Genomic DNA, 19575 nt, shown 5'->3' on the forward strand with positions numbered 1-19575 from the left:
TGATGATTGTACGTTCTAGTATCAATTGTCTGGCGACAATAAAGTATAAAGTAAAGTAAAGTAGGATGGAAGGACAAGGATGGCAAGGTAACATAACATTGGATGTCAGAAGATAATGATTTCAGTTTAGAAGAAAAGGAAGTGCATGTTAGGTTTAGGAAGCTGATATCAAACAGAGGCCTTCAGGATTATAAAGAAGCTAAAAAAAAAACAACTCCAGAAGGCAACTTGGAGAACCAAGAGAGGCTAAGAAAAGGCTTTGGCAAGAGAATCCAAAGGCATTCTATACCTACAGTACTTCAACAGCAAGGGGAAAACTAGTGAGGTGGCAATATGCCCAGATGCAGCGAAGTCATGTGTTACTAACTTGATTGAAATTTTTGAGGGGATGATGAATGAATATATTAATTAATTAATATAGAGCTGCAGATTTTATATGTATGGGTTTTAGTATGGCATTTGACAGTCTCTCAGAGGGAATATGATGGCATGTAAGCAAATAATTGTTCACTGAACACTTGGAAGGTGAAAGAAGCAGCATCCTGAAGAAGAGTCTTGGCTTGAAATGTCGACTACTTACTCTTTTCCATCAATGCTGCCTGGCCTGCTGAGTTCCTCCAGCATTTTGTGTGCACTGATTTGGAAGGTGAAGAATACCTTCAACCACATGCAGATGAGCAAACTGAGAATGTGTCCAATTGATATATATTTACTGAAAATTGAAACTCAGAAGAGGCCCATCAAATATCCTCTGTCTACTTATACTACTGAAGGAGGTTAATGAGGAAATAATAGTGGTAACAAGAATATTTTTCAAAATTTATCAGAAGAAGTTTTACTAAAGGACAGGCATGTGTGAAGGTGAGATAGCTCAGATATTCAATTACAAAATATTCATCCCTTGATGATAGAGATAAAGGGATAATTCTTAAAGCGATCACAAAGTTATGAAGGTTTACATTTTGTTTAACAAACATAATTAAATGTAGCTATGGAGGATACCTTGTAGACTTTCAGATCTATTGCTAGGGTGTTGCATGAGATACTAATTGGAAAAAAAAATAAAACAAATGCAAGCACTGTGTCTGCCATTGCTACCATCAGGAAGGAGGTACAGAAGGCATGCGCTGAACAGTTCAGGAATAGTTTCTTCCCCTCAGCCATCTGATTTCTGAATGGACATTGAACCCATGAACACTACCTCACTACTTTTTACTTTTATTTTTGTACTACATATTTAATTTAACACACACCTACTGTAATCCACATTTTTCTATTATTATGTATTGCATTGTACTGTTACCACAAAGACAACAAATTTCATGACATATGCCAGTGATATTAAACCTGATTCTGATTCTGAAAAAAGGTACAGAAATCTGATAGGGATTGAAGCAATGATTATTGGAGTCCCTGGGAGCATTACGTGGATTACTTTTGGTTTTTGTTTATAAACACAACGACAAAGGTGAAGGAATATAGTTGAGTGAAGCAAAACGGGGCCAGGAACTTTGTAAAATTGATAATGCTCCAAGGCATTGAAACCAAGACTGAAGAAAATCTTATTTTTGACCTTATTGGAACCAATAAGTGAAAACAGAGATTTCTTTCAAAATCTTTTGTTTTAAGGATATTGTTGTTTTATATAAACTCGACTTTGTGTGTCAATTATAAAACCTGCTTGTGCAGGTATATTAGAATCATTCGTCCTAACAAAAGGCTTACAAGTTGTGAATCAGCTCTCGATTCAAATTAGAATACAATTAAAACTATTACCAAGTTGTCAGTAAAACTTCCAGCCAATAGTAGAGAGACTCGTCAGCTTTCAGAATTATCAAGAGAGACTGATTTGAATTACCCAATCTTTTGAAATAGCGCCAAACTTCCTAAATAATCCATTATTTTTGTCCAGACCCCTGCAAAATCACGTCTAAAATGCAATACTTTGAGAATTCTGAACTCAGGTTTTTCAAAATTTTCAGAATGTACAGAAATGATTTTTTTCAAGGGAAAGCCCATTCTTCCTGTATTTTGAAATTGGGGAGGGCGATGAAAGGATGGCGGCCAATGGGATGGCTAACTTCGAGTATATATTTGGAAACGATACACACCTGAATTACCGTAAAGTCTAGACAGTCCTTATTTCTGATTCACTGATAACCCACGGCGGTAAGTAGGGGATAAACCTTAGTTTTTGAAAATCATAAAAGCAAATCGCTTGTCCCAATCTCAGCTTTGTTTTAGTCTTCTCGCTTTGGAATTAATTAGAGTCGAATGTACTTTTGCAGAATTGCCAGAACTCATTACATTGCTGATTTTATGTTCTGTGTCTCCAGCAATCTGCGTGAATTTGAATTCGTCCGCAATGTCTGAATTTTCTTTTTTCCTGCTGGTGCTGCTGGCTGCTGTCACGGGCTCTCTGGCGAGAGGCCCCGCTGGACAAGCGAGGAAGCCCGAGCCCGAGAAAGAACCTGCAAAGCAGAAGAAATATCCTATCACTCTATCTAGAGGTAAATAATTTATAACTTCCCTCGCTGCTTCTGACCGTATTTCATCGCATACTCCATTGCAGCTCTTTTCGCTTTCCTTGTGATAGTGTCTGCAGGGTTATATATGCATATTTTATTTTTCATAGGATGGGCCGATGAGGTTAATTGGGTTCAGACCTACAAAGAAGGGCTGTTCAAGGCGAGAAAAAGGTAACGATCACTTTTCGGCTGAAAGCGCTCTCTGGTGTCTATCGGAACTGTCGCTGCGCGGTACCTGTCCTTTCGATCACAGAGACATGCACATCAAAGTTAACAAGTAGATGCTATAATAATTAAGCAAACACTGAGACGATTGATGGCAAGAGATGAAACGGCTGACTGAAATATTGCAAGGTTTGACTAGCTGAACTTTGAGGGAAAACGTCTAAAGTTTTACTAGTCAGAGTGTAACAATGGCAACCAGGTAGGAAAAGTTACAAGATATTGAAGGGAAGCACTTGGGAATTTACCACAGATGAAAGAAATTACTTAAGTTTTACAGGGTGAAAGAAGCATTCAAAGTAGCAAATGGTGAGTTTGAAAAAGTGGAATTAAGAGTTTTCAGCCCCAATCACCCTAAAAATTAAAAAAAAAACTGAAGTGTAGGAGTTAACAAATTTTGTATATTTTAAGTTACTTACAACAGTCTTTATTGATTTGTGGGCTAGCTTATCAGAATTATGGTTGTTTTTTACATTGAATATTATTTTGCATTTCAGCAACCGACCTTTAATGGTGATCCATCACTTGGAAGAATGCCAGTACTCTCAGAGTGAGTGATTTTTTTGGCAAGCATTTCATCCTATGTGTTCACTGAAGAAGCAGTTGAGATGCTTTGAGCTAGTATGAAAGACCTACCAACACTTCATCTAGATTCTAGAAGAACTTGCTGCACTGCACTACTTTTTCATACTTTATTGTGACTTTCTATTTTAGAATTGAAGAAGGCATTTGCTGCGAGTAAAGAAATTCAGAAAATGGCAAAAGAGGACTTTGTTATGCTTAACCTTGTGGTAAGTGCTAAGTTACTTTTAAAAAGCACGAGGCAATACTGCACCAATGGTGAAAGCCTTCATTAAGTGTAAGTTTTTGCTTTTCTTAAACTCAAAGTTGTCCACAGTTTATATGAAAGTAATACACCAGGTTACCCTCTTATTGGAGCTTCCACTTGAATATATCTACAAGACTTCTTGGGCATTTCATCTGGTGATTTAAATGGTCAAATTTCTCTCATCAGCCATGTGGTGATGCTATGAATTAACCTTGTGGTTTCTGTCTGCAGTAGTCCCAATCCTCCTTTCTTGACCTACTGTTCTGGAGATGGGTGCAATCAGATATGTTGACTGCCTGAGCAGAAATAAGGGTATTGTGACTGACAGTGTCACTTGATTCCTGTCTATTTTGGCAGCTGAGTCCAACATTTCTAATGGAATTCTGCATTGGTTGAATATGCAGTTAGATAAAACAGTGTCTAGCTTCATCCTGATTTATTTCTGCACTATGAAGAGTGTTGCACACTGAAATTAGGAGCAAAATGTTATGCTTAAATAGATATACAAGTTCCTGTATTAACTTCACCTTGCAATGTTTAAGCTCATTCTGTAATATCTTTATACTGTTTCATTTGATAAGCTACTTCCTGTGTTTGCAGAATTTACTTGTTTACATTAAGTCTTGGAACAGAAGTCACTGTAAATTAGATTAGATTAGACTCAACTTTATTTTCATTGTGCCGAGTGCAGATACAAAGCCAATGAAATGCAATTAGCAACTAACCATAAGTGCAAAAGAATAGTATTATTTACAAAATAACTGCAAATAAAAAGTGCTACAGCATACAAATATAAAAGTACTGAGACAGTACAATATGGGTGCAATACTGCTTAGCGCTGTGATGTGAGGTTCAGCAGGGTCACAGCCTCAGGGAAGAAGCTCTTCCTGTGCCTGCTAGTGCGGGAGTGGAGGCTCCTGTAGTGCCTACCAGATGGGAGGAGAGTAAAAAGTCCATGGTTAGGGTGAGATGCATCCCTGATGATGCTTTTCGCCCTGCCCAGGCAGCGTTTCTGGTAGATGTTCTCAATTGTGGGCAATTAGGTGCCGATAATCCACTGGGCTGTTTTCACTACCCGCTGGAGTGCTTTGTGGTCCAATACGGGACAATTGCCATACCACACTGAGATGCAGTTGGTGAGTATGCTCTCAATGGTACAGCAGCAAAAGTTCGTCAGTATCCTGGGAAAGAGGTGAGTTTTCTTGATGCTCCGTAGGAAATAAAGGTGCTGTGAACAACAAGAGAATAAAAAAAGTTGGACACTTAGTTCAAGGGCACACAATTTCCATGTTAGCAGCTCTTGCCCACCATTTGCCTTTCTGCAGCCAGTAGTTAACTTGGTGAAATATTCCTTAGTAGAAGCCATCTTGTTCTGTGTCAGGCCCTGTGTTGAACATAAATTGTCCTCCTGTAGGAGGTCTACATCATCCCTTTTATAGAAATACTGTAACTAACATATTGCTTTGCTACAGTGAAATTAAAAAATCAAGTTACTAAATCACTGAGATTTAAACTTTAAGTAAACTCACTTTAATTCAAAAGAATGTAAATTAACTAATTTTAGCTAGGTCCTTCACAGCATTTCCTAAAGTCAGTTGAAAATTTTGCTAGAGGTAGATTGTAAATATTAATGTTTTCTTTATTTGGCCACTTTGATGCTTAGTCCAATCAATGTTTTATCAATTTGGGTATTATTACCCAGTGTTTTGGAATGGAATTGCCATGTTAACTTTATATGAGGGTATGGTGAAACTGAAGTCAAATGTCAAATTGGCTCCTTGAGTTGAAAAAGCATATGATTCCAGTATGTTTAATTATTTCCTTGGTAGAAACTGGATCCATCCACATAACCACCCCAAATGCACCTTCCATGTCTTATTGGGAAAAGTGAAGATAGGCAGCAATGAAATTGTATTCTGTATTGGAAATGCACTACAATGTTCTCTGTACACGAAATTGCAGGTTTCAATTAACTCTTCAATGTCCTCTTGGTATCGATCTCCACTGCTTATGGGCTTCCCTGTTAACTGAGCTCTTGGAAGCTGTTGGTAAGGGGAGTAGGAAAACCAGATTTTTTTCTTTTTTTTTGATGGATGCTCCATAAAACTAAAAGATCACATTGTTCCAATAAATTAGATGCATTGTTTGTGAATTTAGTTATTTTTCATTATTGATTCAAAATGCTCATTTCCAATTTGCTTACAATTAATGGTGAAATCACTATTACAACTAAAAAATTTTCATTCCAGTTTGAGACAGAAGATGAAAACCTGTGGCCTGATGGTCAGTATGTTCCCAGAATCATTTTTGTAGGTAAGAGCTGTAAACTTGTTATATTTGACATGCATCACTCACATTTGTTAATGCTCAGTCTCTGTAATTGTAAATATTGATCTTATTTTATTTCTTTAAACAGATCCCTCTTTAACAGTGAGAGCAGATATCAGAGGAAGATATGAAAATCGAAAATACACCTATGAGGATGGTGACATTGATCTCTGTAAGTGTAAACAAAAATGCTGCTTTTCAACAAGTGCAAAGTTATTGCCACAATCGACAATGTTTTGTATTTTGTTACCAACTTGTAAAATGTCCTTGCATTGTGAGCACTAATGGCAGTGCATAATGGGAGCAATTCTGAATTCTCTTCAACATTGAAAGGTGTACAATTGATTACTATATTGGCACCTACAACTTCACTATTGCTCAAGAGGTCAGGGGTCTACTGCCTGTGGGACCATGTCAAGATGGTACAGAAAATATGTAAGATTATGTAAACACTAATTTACTAATGCCTCCAGCAGGCAAGGTTCCAGCTCAGAGCACGTTAGGAACCTTGGCCTTCGAGACATTCTCCATTTATAAATTGTTGCTTCAGATTTGCTTTAATTGTTGTGTGTACCACGTACAGCTTTTCCCTTCTGGGATTTCAAAGTTTATAACATTCATCAGGATATTAATATCATGCAAAAACAACTTCCACTAGTCTATAGGCCAGGAACTGCAAATGAATGATCAAGAGTGAGCTTTTCTTTAATGCAAAAGCTTGCACTGACAATGATTGTCGTGCTGGATGTTGTGGAACAAAATTTTTATTCCATGTTTATTTACTTTTCCAAGCTATTATGTTAAGAGTTGTTCTTCAAAGCTTTGGCTAAAAAAGCCACACAAAAAAAAAGCTCAGGTGTGGGGCAAGACTTCAGATTCTGTAGATTTGAAGTGAAAGGTACTGGAGATGTTCAGTGAGCCAGGCAGCACCTGTGGAGTTTTTATATTAATAAAAAAAAATGATCTAATGACATGAAATACTAATTCCATTTCATTCTTATCCAAATGATTTTCCTTGTATAATAATCTTTGACAGTTTGTCTAATCTAACACAATGCTAATATGCTATTATAATCTGCATAACTGCCTAATTTAAAACATGTATTCTAATGATGTATTTGCATAATAGTTCTTATGACTTGAATATGAAGTTTTCCCTAATGGTCATGGCCCCCGTGTAACAAAACCATATTAAGATACAGTAATATTTGAATGGGCAGCCACAATGGGTACAAGCTTACAATAGCAAATGTGTACTCATAAATACAATCCTACTTCATACTACAAGGAAAAACTTTCAGTTCCGCATTGACTTCAGGGGCATATAGAGTTGTAAAGATGTGTACTCTACAACTTGGTGCAATAGGAAGCTGTAATTGATGTAACGTTAAGTTTACATATCCCTTAAGTAACACTTTTTTTCCCTTTTTTTTAGTGATAGAAAACATGAAAGCAGCCAAAAATCTACTGAAGCAGGAATTGTAAGGAATTGAAGTTGTCTAACTACCAATTAAGCTTTAACTCCATTATCTGCTCATACATTAAAACCACGATGAGTTCATTGTGCAGAGCTAATGTGATATAATGTATTAATGTGTGCAGAAATGGTGTAAATATTGTTCTCTCAATATTAGGTATTTCAATGTAAGAGACTAAATCTTTTGATATATACTCTGTATATGTGATCAGCTTCTGTAACGTTTTTAAAAAAAAAACATGAACTCCCCTTGAGTTACAATAAAACTTTGAACAGTAGCTACTGTTTGGCATGGCTTAAACAGAAATATTATTACTCTTTAAGATTGGTAGTAAGTAACACCTCCATGAACCATGATTTTCATAATGGAAAATACAACAATTACAAGGTCATTACACTTATATTTGTTCATCTTACTGCATTACATTGAAATCTTTATTTTCAGAATTGCTGCTCTCAAGTAGTAGATACAGTTTCTAATTCCTACAAGTAGAGCTATGCCTGAAGGTGATCGTAAACACTGCTATTTTTTTATAAAGAAAGACAATATCAGTTTGTCTGGTTGTTTTGAGTTGAAGAATATTAACTCTATAAACTGCAGTTTGCTGGCATGCTGCAATGAGGCAAAATAGAACTTCTGGATTTTGTTACTTTTGTGGGGGAAAGATGATGTTGAGGCTAGGACAGTGAAGATGTGTGGTGCAAAGGATATATACCTGAAAGTTCAACACTTGTAAATGAAATTTCCATCAGCCTGTGCGTAGGACTCTGCACTGATCAGAAAAAAATTCGATGTAGCTTTACACAAAATGAAATGACTCCATCTAAAACTGACAAGCCACTGTGCTTAGAGGGGAAAATGCTGTACAACTCATTTCAGAGACTCGCTCATAAGGATGCAGTTCCTTTATGCTTAAGGATGAGTGGTTTAAACTAATACGGCAGGGGGATGGGAACCAGTATAACAGAGCTTACAATGAGCCAGCAGGTTTACAAGTGGGTTATGTAAGGAAGGACAAGCCAAAAATTGGGTACAACTGCAAACAGACCAAATAGTTGCACTACAGAGGTAAAATTCTTAAGGGGAAAGAATGCAGGACTGAAAGTACAGTATTTAAATGGACATAGCATTTGGAATAGGGTGGAGGAACTCATGGCACAATTAGAGATTGATTGGTATGACATTGAGGGCATCACTGAGTCGTAACTGAAAGGAGGTCATAGTTGAGAGTTTAACATGGATATACTTTGTATTGAAAGGACAGGCAGAAAGGCATGGGTGGTATTGTGGCTTTATTGGTAAGAGATGGAATTACATCTTTAGAAAGAGTTGACATAGGGTCAGAGAATGTTGAATCTTTGTTGGTGGAGTTTAGAAACTGCAAGGATGAGAAAAACCATTATGGGAATCATATATAGGCCACCAAATAGTAGCCAAGATGTGACGTTGAGAACATAGAACACTACAGGCCTTTTGGCCCACAATATTGTGCCGGCCCTTAAACCCCACCTCCCGTATACCCCCTCCCACCTTAAATTCCTCCATATACCTGTCTAGTAGTCTCTTAAACTTCACTAGTGTATCTGCCTCCAGCACTGACTCAGGCGGTGCATTCTGCGCACCAACCACTCTGAGTAAAAATCCTTCCTCTAATATCCCCCTTGAACTTCCCACCCCTTACCTTAAAGCCATGTCCTCTTGGTGCCCTGGGGAAGAGGTGCTGGCTGTCAACTCTATCTATTCCTCCTAATATCCTGTATACCTCTATCATGACTCCTCTCATCCTCCTTTTCTCCAGAGAGTAAAGCTCTAGCTCCCTCAATCTCTGATCATAATGCATACTCTCTAAACCAGGCAGCATCCTGGTAAATCTCCTCTATACCCTTTCCAATGCTTCCACATCCTTCCTATAGTGAGGCGACCAGAACTGGACACAGTACTCCAAGTGTAGCCTCACCAGAGTTTTATAGAGCTGCACCATTACCTCGCAACTCTTAAACCCTATCCCTCGACTTATGAAAGCTAAAACCCCATAAGCTTTCTTAACTACCCTATCTACCTGTGAGGCAACTTTCAGGGATCTATGGACATGTACTCCCAGATCCCTGTGCTCCTCTACACTACCAAGTATCCTGCCATTTACTTTGTACTCTGCCTTGAAGTTTGTCCTTCCAAAGTGTACCACCTCACACTTCTCCGGGTTGAACTCCATCTGCCACTTCTCAGCCCACTTCTGCATCCTATCAATGTCTCTGCAATCTTCAACAATCCTCTAACAATCCTTAATCCTTCTATTTCTTTAATTCTTAAGAAAGATAAAGACCCTACTGATTGTGCTTTATATAGACCTATTTCATTATTAAATGTGGATGCCAAAATTCTTTCAACAATAATGGCTAATCGGATGGAGAATATACTAGCTAAAATTATTTCTCAGGATCAAACAGGTTTTATAAAAGGCCGTTATTCTTTTTCTAATACTCGGAGATTGTTAAGTATTATATACTCATCCCTCTCTAAGACTCCCCAGTGTGTTGTTTCTCTAGATGCTGAAAATGCATTTGATAGAGTTGAATGGAAATATCTATTTAAAGTTTTAGAGAAATTTAGCTTTGGTACTAATTTTAATAAATGGATTAGATTGATATATAAAAGCCCTATTGCCACTGTCATCACTAATAACTGTAGATCCCCCTTTTTCCAACTTTCCCGGGGTACGAGACAAGGATGTCCATTAAGTCCTCTGTCATTTAACTTGATGTTGGAACCCTTGACTGTTGCACTTCGTGAAGCTAAAAATATTCAAGGAATTTCTATAAATGGGACTATTCATAAGATCTCCCTTTATGCGGATGATCTTTTGTTTATGTTTCGAATCCCAAAGAATCTATTCCTAGCTTATTGAAATTATTAAATGAATTTAAATTGTTTTCAGGATTTAAATTAATCCTGCATAAAAGTGAATTATTTCCTTTAAATGATTCTGCTTCTATATATGATGACATTCCTCTAAAAGTTACGGATTCTTTTGCATATTTAGGTATTACCATCACTAAAAATTATGGAGACCTTTATAGAGCTAATTTAGTTCCCTTAGTGGATTTTATTAAGCAATTTTTTTCTAGATGGAATCCACTTACACTTTCGTTAGTAGGTCAAATTCATGCAGTTAAAATGATGATTTTACCAAAATTTTTATATGTATTTCAAAACATTCCTATTTTTCTAACTAAGAAGTTTTTTGATCAGGTTGACTCTATTATTTCATCTTTTGTTTGGAATAATAAAAGACCAAGAATTGGAAAATGTCATTTACAAAAATTAAAAAAGGATGGAGGTCTTACTTTGCCTAATTTAAGAATGTATTATTGGGTGGTTAATATACATTATGCGTGTTCTTGGTTATATTGGACTCATAAAAAGGAATGACCATCTTGGGTTGATTTGGAATTGAAAATTGTGAAACAATTTCATTTAACTTCGTTATTAGGAGCTCCTTTACCTGTACAACAATACACTACACTATCTACAACACAACCAACATTTGTGTCATCTGCAAACTTGCCAACCCACCCTTCTACCCCCATATGCAAGTCATTAATAAAAATCATGAAAAGTAGAGGTCCCAGAACCGATTCTTGTGGGACACCACCAGTCACAACCCTCCAATCCGAATGTACTCCCTCCACCACGACCATCTGCTATATGCAGGCAAGCCAATTCTGAATCCAGCTGGCCAAACTTCCCTGGATCCCATGTGTTCTGACTTTCTTAATAAGCCTACTGTGTGGAACCTTGTCAAATGCCTTACTAAAATCCATGTAGATCACATCCACTACACTACCCTGATCTATATGCCTGGTCACCTGCTCAAAGAACTCTATCAGGCTTGACAGACATGATCTGCCCTTCATAAAGCCATGCTGACTGTCCCTGATCAGACCATGATTCTCTAAATGCCCATAGATCCTATCTCTAAGAATCTTTTCCAACAGCTTTACCACCACAGACGTAAGGCTGTCTGGTCTATAATTACCTGGACTATCCCTACTACCTTTTTTGAACAAGGGGACAACATTCGCCTCCCTCCAATCCTCCGGTACCATTCCCGTGGACAACGAGGACATAAAGATCCTCGCCAGAGGCTCAGCAATCTCTTCCCTCGCCTCGTGGAGAAGCCTGGGGAATATTCCGTCAGGCCCCGGGGACTTATCCTAATGTATTTTAACAACTCCAACACCTCCTCTCCCTTAATATCAACATGCTCCAGAACATCAACCTCACTCGTATTGTCCTCACCGTCATCAAGTTCCGTCTCATTGGTGAATACCGAAGAGAAGTATTCATTGAGGACCTTGCTCACTTCCACAGCCTCCAGGCAGATCTTCCAACTTTTATCTCTAATTGGTCCTATCTTCACTCCTGTCACCCTTTTGTTCTTCACATAACTGAAGAATGCCTTGGGGTGTTCCTTTATCCTACTCGCCAAGGCCATCTCATGCCCCCTTCATGCTCTCCTGGAACTGGAGAACTGGAAAGGACATGTAATAAGGGTAATGTCACAATTGTAATGGGGGACTTCAATATGCAAGGGGATTGGGAAAATCAGGTTGGTGTTGGATAAAAAAAGAAGGAATTTGTTGAATGCCTACAAGATGGCTTTTTAGAGCAGCTTGTGCCTGAACCTACTAAGGGAAAGGCTATCTTAGTTTGGGTATTGTATAATATCCCAGATTTTATTAGTCAGCTTAATGTAAAGGAACCCTTAAGAGGCTGTGATCACAATATGATTGAATTCATACTGTAATTTGAGAGAGAGAAGCGTAAGTTACATGTATCAGTATCGCAATGGTCTAAAGGGAATTACAGAAGCATGAGAGAGGACCTTGCCCAGGTGGATTAGAGGGAGATACTGGCAGGGATGATGGCAGAACAGAGGTGGCTGAAGTTTGTGAGAATAGTTCACAAGGCACAGGATAGATATGGTCACAGAAGAAGTTATCAAATGGCAGGGCTAGGCAACCATGGCTGACAAGGGAAGTTAAGGACCGCATAAAAGCCAAGGAAAGAGCATATAAGGTACCAAAAGTGAGTGGGGAGTTGGATGATTGGGAAGCTTTTAAAATCCAACAAAAGGCAACTAAAAATGCTACAATAAGGGAAAAGATGAAATATGAGGGCAGACTAGCCAAGAATATGGTTTGTATTCGACAATAGAATGCACCGCCGGCAATGGTGGTGGAAGTGGATACAACAGAGTCTTTTAAGAGCCTCTTAGGTACATGGAGCTTAGAAAAATGTAGGGCTATGCACTAGGGAAATTCTAGGCAGTTTCTAGAATACATTGCATAGTCGGCACAACATTGTGGGCTGAAGGGCCTGTAACGTGTTGTAGATTTCTATGTTCTATGTTCTATGTTCAATGTTAATATAAAGCAGGACACTAAAAGTTTTTTCAGTTATATAAAGAATTAAAGGGAGGTGAGAGTTGATACTGGACCACAGGAAAATGATGCGGGCAAAATAGTAACGAGGAACAAAGAAATGACAGATGAACTTAATAAGTACTTCGCTTCAGTCTGGAAGACACTAGCTGTATGCTAGAGGTCCATGAGTGTCAGGGAGCAGGAGTGAGTGCCATTGCACTTACAAAACAAAAAGTGCTAGGTAAATTGAAAGTCTTAAAGTGGATACAGTTCCCATAAAACGTATTCAGCACAATAATTGATTCACCCTCTTTAAAATGACACACCAAATTGTCACAGGTGCAGCCAATTGTTTTTAGAAGTCACATAATTAGTTAAATGGAGATCACCGTGTGCAGTCAGGGTGTTTCAACTGTTGTAACATAGAAACATAGAAAATAGGTGCAGGAGTAGGCCATTCGGCCCTTCGAGCCTGCACCGCCACTTATTATGATCATGGCTGATCATCCAACTCAGAACCCTGCACCAGCCTTCCCTCCATACCCCCTGACCCTCGTAGCCTCAAGGGCCATATCTAACTCCCTCTTAAATATAGCCAATGAACTGGCCTCAACTGTTTCCTGTGGCAGAGAATTCCACAGATTCACCACTCTCTGTGTGAAGAAGTGTTTCCTAATCTCAGTCCTAAAAGGCTTCCCCCCTATCCTCAAACTGTGACCCCTCGTTCTGGACTCCCCCAACATCGGGACCAATCTTCCTGCATCTAGCCTGTCCAATCCCTTTAGGATTTTATACATTTCAATCACATCCCCCCTCAATCTTCTAAATTCCAACGAGTACAAGCCCAGTTCATCCAGTCTTTCTTCATATGAAAGTCCTGCCATCCCAGGAATCAATCTGGTGAACCTTCTTTGTACTCCCTCTATGGCAAGGATGTCTTTCCTCAGATTAGGGGACCAAAACTGCACACAATACTCCAGGTGTGGTCTCACCAAGGCCTTGTACAACTGCAGTAGTACCTCCCTGCTCCTGTACTCGAATCCTCTCATTATAAATGCCAGCATACCATTCGCCTTTTTCACCGCCTGCTGTACCTGCATGCCGACTTTCAATGACTGGTGTATAATGACACCCAGGTCTCATTGCACCTCCCCTTTTCCTAATTGGCCACCATTCAGATAATAATCTGTTTTCCTATTTTTGCCACCAAAGTGGATAACTTCATATTTATCCACATTAAATTGCATCTGCCATGAATTTGCCCACTCACCCAACCTATCCAAGTCACCCTGCATCCTCTTAGCATTCTCCTCACAGCTAACACTGCCGCCCAGCTTCGTGTCATCCGCAAACTTGGAGATGCTACATTTAATTCCCTCATCCACGTCATTAATATACATTGTAAACAACTGGGGTCCCAGCACTGAACCTTACGGTACCCCACTAGTCACTGCCTGCCATTCTGAAAAGGTCCCATTTATTCCCACTCTTTGCTTCCTGTCTGCTAACCAATTCTCTATCCACATCAATACCTTACCCCCAATACCGTGTGCTTTAAGTTTGCACACTAATCTCCTGTGTGGGACCTTGTCAAAAGCCTTTTGAAAATCCAAATATACCACATCCACTGGTTCTCCCCTATCCACTCTACTAGTTACATCCTCAAAAAATTCTACATAGTAAAAATACACCTGTCATCTGGAAGGTCGAACTGCTGGTGAATTAGTATCCTAGGTAAAACTGCACCATGAAGACAAAAGAACAATTAACTCTGCGAAAAGGTTATTGAAAAGCACAAGTACAAGAAACTTTCCAAGTCACTGAATATCCCTTGGAGTACAGTTAAGTCAATCGTTTAGAAATGGAAAGAATATGCACAGCTATAGATCTGCCTGAAGCAGGTCGTCCTCAAACACTGAGTGACCATGTAAGAAGGGGACTTGTGAGGGAAGCCACCAAGAGACCTATGACAACTCTGGAGGAATTACAAGCTTCAGTGGCTGAGATGGGAGAGACTGTGCATACAACAATTGCTGCCCAGGTGCTTCACCAGTCACGCCTTTATGGGAGAGTGGCAAAGGGAAAGCCACCGTTGAAAAAAAACATCACATGAAATCTCAGAGTTTGCCAGAAATTATGTGGGAGGTTCTGAAGCCAACTGGAAGAAGGTTCTATGGTCTGATGAAACCAAAATTGAGCTTTTGGCCATCAGACTACGTGCTATGTTTGGTTAAGCCGAACACTGCGTGTGATCAAATCCTCTCCAACCCTGCGAAGCATAGTGGTGGCTGCACCATGCTGTGGGGATGCTTCCCTGCAGGTGGCCTCCTTGGAAGGCTTGTGAAGGTAGAGGGTAAAATGAATGCAGCAAAACACAGGGAAATCCTAGTGTAGTCTGCAAGAGAACTGTAACCTGGGAGAAGATTTGTTTTCCAGCAAGACAATGAGCCCTAGCATAAAGCCAAAGATACACTGGAATGGTTTAAAAACAACAAAGTTAATGTCCTGTTTAAATCAGAGTCTAGACCTCAATCCAATTGAGAATTTGCAGGTTCTTGAAAAGCACTGTTCACACACGATCCTTATGCAATCTGACAGAGCTTGAGCAGTTTGTAAAGAAGAATGTGGAAAAATTGCAGTGTCCAGATGTGAAAAGCTGATAGAGACCTATCCACACAGATTGCAATCGATTAATTTGTGTTTTATATTTGTAATTAATTTAGATTACTTCGTAGAGTTCTGTTTTCACTTTGACATAAAAGAGTCATTTTCTGTTGATCAGTGTCAAAAAACAGCCAAATTAAATCCACTGTGACTCAGTTTTGTACAACATTAAAACATGAAAACTTACAAGAGGAGTAAATACTTTTTATAGGCACTGTAAGTCACTCGGACCAGATGGACTACATCCCAGAGTCCAGAAGGAGGTTGCTGAAGAGATAATGGATGCATTGGTCATGATCTTTCAAGAATCACTTGATTCTGTCATGGTCCCAGAGGACTGGAAAATTGCAAATACCACTCCACTCTTTAAGAAGGGAGGAAGACAAAAGAAAGGCAATTATAGGCCAGTTCGCCTAACCTCAGTGGTTGTAAAGTGTTGGAGTCCATTATTAAGGATGAAGTTTCAGGGTACTTGAAAACTAATTACAAAATATGTAAAAGTCAGCATGGTTTCTGTGAAAGGAAATCTTACCTGACAAATCTTTGAGGAAGTAAAAAGCAGGGTGGACAAAAGAGAGGCAGTGGATGAAATTTACCTAGATTTTCAGAAGGCATTTGATAAGGTGTCTAACATGAGGTTGCATAACAAGATAATATCCTGTTGCATTACAGGAAAGATACTGGCATGGACAGATGGATGACTGACAGGCAGCAAGTGAGAATGAAGGGGGCCTTTTCTAGTTGGCTCCAGTGACTAATGGTGCTCCTCAGTGATCAGTATTGGGACTGCTACTTTTCACATTGTTTGTCAATGATTTAGGTAATGGAATTGTTGACTTTGTGACAAAGTTTGCAAATGATATGAAGATAGGTGGAGGGGTAGGTAGTGCTGAGGAAGCAATATGATTGCAGCAGGACTTAGACAAATTGGAAGAATGTGTGAAAAAGTGGCAGATAGAATGCAGCTTTGGGAAATGTATGATAATACATTTTGGTAATGTTACATGATCATGGTTTCATTTACTGTGGGTGTCACTTTAAAACACCTAAATGAGGCGGGACTATAACGTCAATATAACAAGCTGCAACAGACCGCTGGGACTTTCAGAGGAGAGAGAGAGAGAGAGAGAGAGTGTGGAAGCTTTGGACCACAAGCTGCTGGCAGGAGCTTGCTGCAGCAATGGGTAAAGTCTGATACTTTCCCATGCCCTGAGAGTTGGGTTAATCAACGGCACACAGTGCACATTGGATGTGTGACTGTCACTTCCTATGACCCATACGTGGATTTTGTTGGAGTACTCTGTGGCGACCACCTTCATTAACCCTTACGTGGTTTCGGGTATGTTATGTGGTAACCACTTGTGCCAAGGAATATTCCATGATTGTCACCTCGTGATATTTCTACGTGGATTTAGGGACGACTTGACAGATAAGTTCTTCGGTGACTGTTACTTCGTTTTCCCAGCGTGAAACCTGTGGAATTCTTTGTAATCGCCTCCTCTCTACATTTTAATGTGGATTTACATGTTTCTCCCCTCACTTATTCTGTGGATTACAGGACCTTTTTAGTTTGCCATCTTAAAACTTTAAGGACTGTTCCTAAGCTTGACAGTTTGGGAGCCACACACACATAACACTGTTAACTTCTGTTTATTTTGTTTAATTTTCTATATTTTGAGTAGATACTAATAAACATAGTGGTTTTAACATTAAAGCCTGACTCAATTTGTGGTCTATTGCTGTTGGTACATAACATAAATTGGGGGCTTGTCCAGGATTTGAACAAAATTGGAGCTTATTGATTCATTGATTATCGATCTGATTGGTCACTTCCCTTTTGATTAACTTGTGTGTGGAAACCAGCAGCAATGAATATTGATAAATTTCTGGCATCACCAACCTCTGAGGCATTAGAGGAGGCCAGAAAGAATGAGCTGTTGATCATTGCCAAAAAGCTGGGTTTTGTTACGGTGAAATTGGCTGTGAGGAAGGCAAAGATTCGGAGGAGAATAGCTGAGCATTATGTATCTACGAATGTGTTTGAAGAGAGGGTGTTAGAATTGTTTCCTGAAAGTAAACCAGATAACCCCGAGCTCCAGTTACAGCTGGAACAATTAAAGTCCAAGCAGGAGAAACTTAAATTATTGGACAGAGAAAGACAAAGGCTGTTTGAAGCTGTGGAAGCTGAAAAAAAAAGGCAGTTTGAGATGGAGAAGTTGAGGCTTGAGAGTCAAACCTCTGGCTCTAGGGATAAGTTTGTTGCCAGTCGGGAAGTTAGATTGGTTCCTCCATTTGATGAGGTTGAGGTTGATAAATACTTTCAGCATTTTGAGAAAGTTGGTGGCCAAGGGGGTGTTGGCCTCTTCTGTTGCAAAGTGTAATTAAAGGTAAAGCTCAGCAGGCTTATTCTGCCCTATCAGTTGATGATGCAGCTGACTATGAGACAGTAAAACAGGCTGTGCTTAAAGTCTATGAACTGGTTCCAGAAGCCTATAGGCAAAGGTTTAGGAATTTGAAGAAATCTGTAAGCCAGACTCATGTGGAATTTGTTTATGAGAAGTCTGTGTGTTTTGAAGGATGGTGCACATCTAAAAATGTGGATGATGACTTCGACATATTTAGATGAGAAGGATGCTGCCACTTTGTGAGAATCCGCTAAATTAGCAGATGAGTTCTCTTTAACCCACAAGTTTAAGTTTACCCCAAGTAAGACCTTTCAAAAGAGTAGAATGGATAATCAGGGTAAACCAGAAAATAAATCTGGGACTAGTGACAAAGGTAAGGGTGAAGGGAAGCAGTTAAAGGAGAAGCATTCTGGTCCTACTTGTCACTATTGCAAGAAACCTGGCCATGTTATGGCTGTATCCTCCTAAAGAAGAAGGAGGTAGTTCCAGATACCTGTGTTCAACACTTTGAAACACCTATAGACCCATAGGATTCTGGACATTCTGATGAAGCTCCGTCAGGGGCTGAGATATCTGACCTAATCAAGAAAGAGTTCATTCCTTTTGTGTCAGAGGGGTTTGTTTCAGTGAATGAGGGGTCAGCTCCGGTACCAGTGAAAATTCTTCGAGATACTGGAGCTTGTCAGTCACTCTTGTTAGACAATATTCTAGAGTTTAGTGATGAGACTGCCACTGCTGAGGTAAATCTTATTCAAGGCATTGGGGACGACATTGTTTCTGTACCTCTGCACAAGGTGATTTTGAAGTCAGAGTTAGCTTCAGGACCGGTTAAGATAGGATTACGGCCCAGTTTACCGGTGACAGGTGTTTCTATGTTGTTAGGGAATGACCTAGCAGGTGGTAAAGTTGTCTCTGCAGTGCAGCTGACTACTATGCCAAACACTGATGACCCAAAAATGGATTCTAATGTTTATCCATCCTGCAGTAACTCGAGCTATGGCCAAGAAGCTTGCCAATGCGGATGGTTCTGTGTAGCATGGTTCTGCTACCCATGATGGCCCAAATCAGGACTCAGGTTTTGATGACTTGTCAGTGACTTTCCTTCCATCATTATTGGAACAGAATCCTTTTATTAGGTCTGACTATAAAGATTTGTCTCTGTCTGGGAAGGAGTTTATAGCAGAACAGACCAGAGACCCTGAGGTTGCAGCCTTGAGAGAAAAAGCTCTCCCAGGTGATGAGATTGAGAACGTACCAGTTGGGTATTATATCAAGGATGGAGTGTTAACGAGGAAGTGGAGACCACCAGATATTTCTGCAAGTGAGGAATGGTCAATTGTTCACAGGTAGTAGAGCCAAAAGTCTATAGGAATGAAATTTTAACCTTGGCCCATAGCATGCCCTTAGGTGGCCATCTAGGTGTGAATAAAACTGTGGACAAGATTTTTAAACAATTCTTCTGGCCTTGTTTGAGGAAAGAGCTTGCGTTATTTTGCCTAACTTGTCACACTCATCAGGTTGTGGGTAAACCTAATCAGGTCACCTCAGTGGCCCCACCGCAGCCTATTCCTGCATTTGGTGAACCCTTTTCTAAAGTTATTGTGGATTGTGTTGGCCCATTGACCAAGACCATAGTTGGCCATCAGTATTTGCTAACAATCATGTGTACAGCACCTAGATTCCCAGAGGCAATAC

The 19575-nt window shown here is 39.5% G+C and overlaps 1 protein-coding gene across 1 annotated transcript; it reads left to right on the forward strand.

Moving 5' to 3' along the window:
• The first annotated feature begins 2050 nt into the window (after positions 1-2050).
• Positions 2051-7662, forward strand: LOC134343558 (anterior gradient protein 3-like). Its single transcript, XM_063042296.1, has 8 exons — positions 2051-2169; positions 2337-2510; positions 2636-2699; positions 3248-3300; positions 3465-3541; positions 5829-5892; positions 5996-6079; positions 7343-7662. Exons 2-8 carry the CDS (start codon positions 2366-2368, stop codon positions 7390-7392), a joined length of 537 nt encoding a protein of 178 aa, XP_062898366.1. The 5' UTR covers positions 2051-2169; positions 2337-2365; the 3' UTR covers positions 7393-7662.
• Positions 7663-19575: the final 11913 nt, after the last annotated feature.

This window comes from Mobula hypostoma, chromosome 3 (genome assembly GCF_963921235.1).
Source record: "Mobula hypostoma chromosome 3, sMobHyp1.1, whole genome shotgun sequence".
Lineage (NCBI taxonomy): Eukaryota > Metazoa > Chordata > Chondrichthyes > Myliobatiformes > Myliobatidae > Mobula > Mobula hypostoma.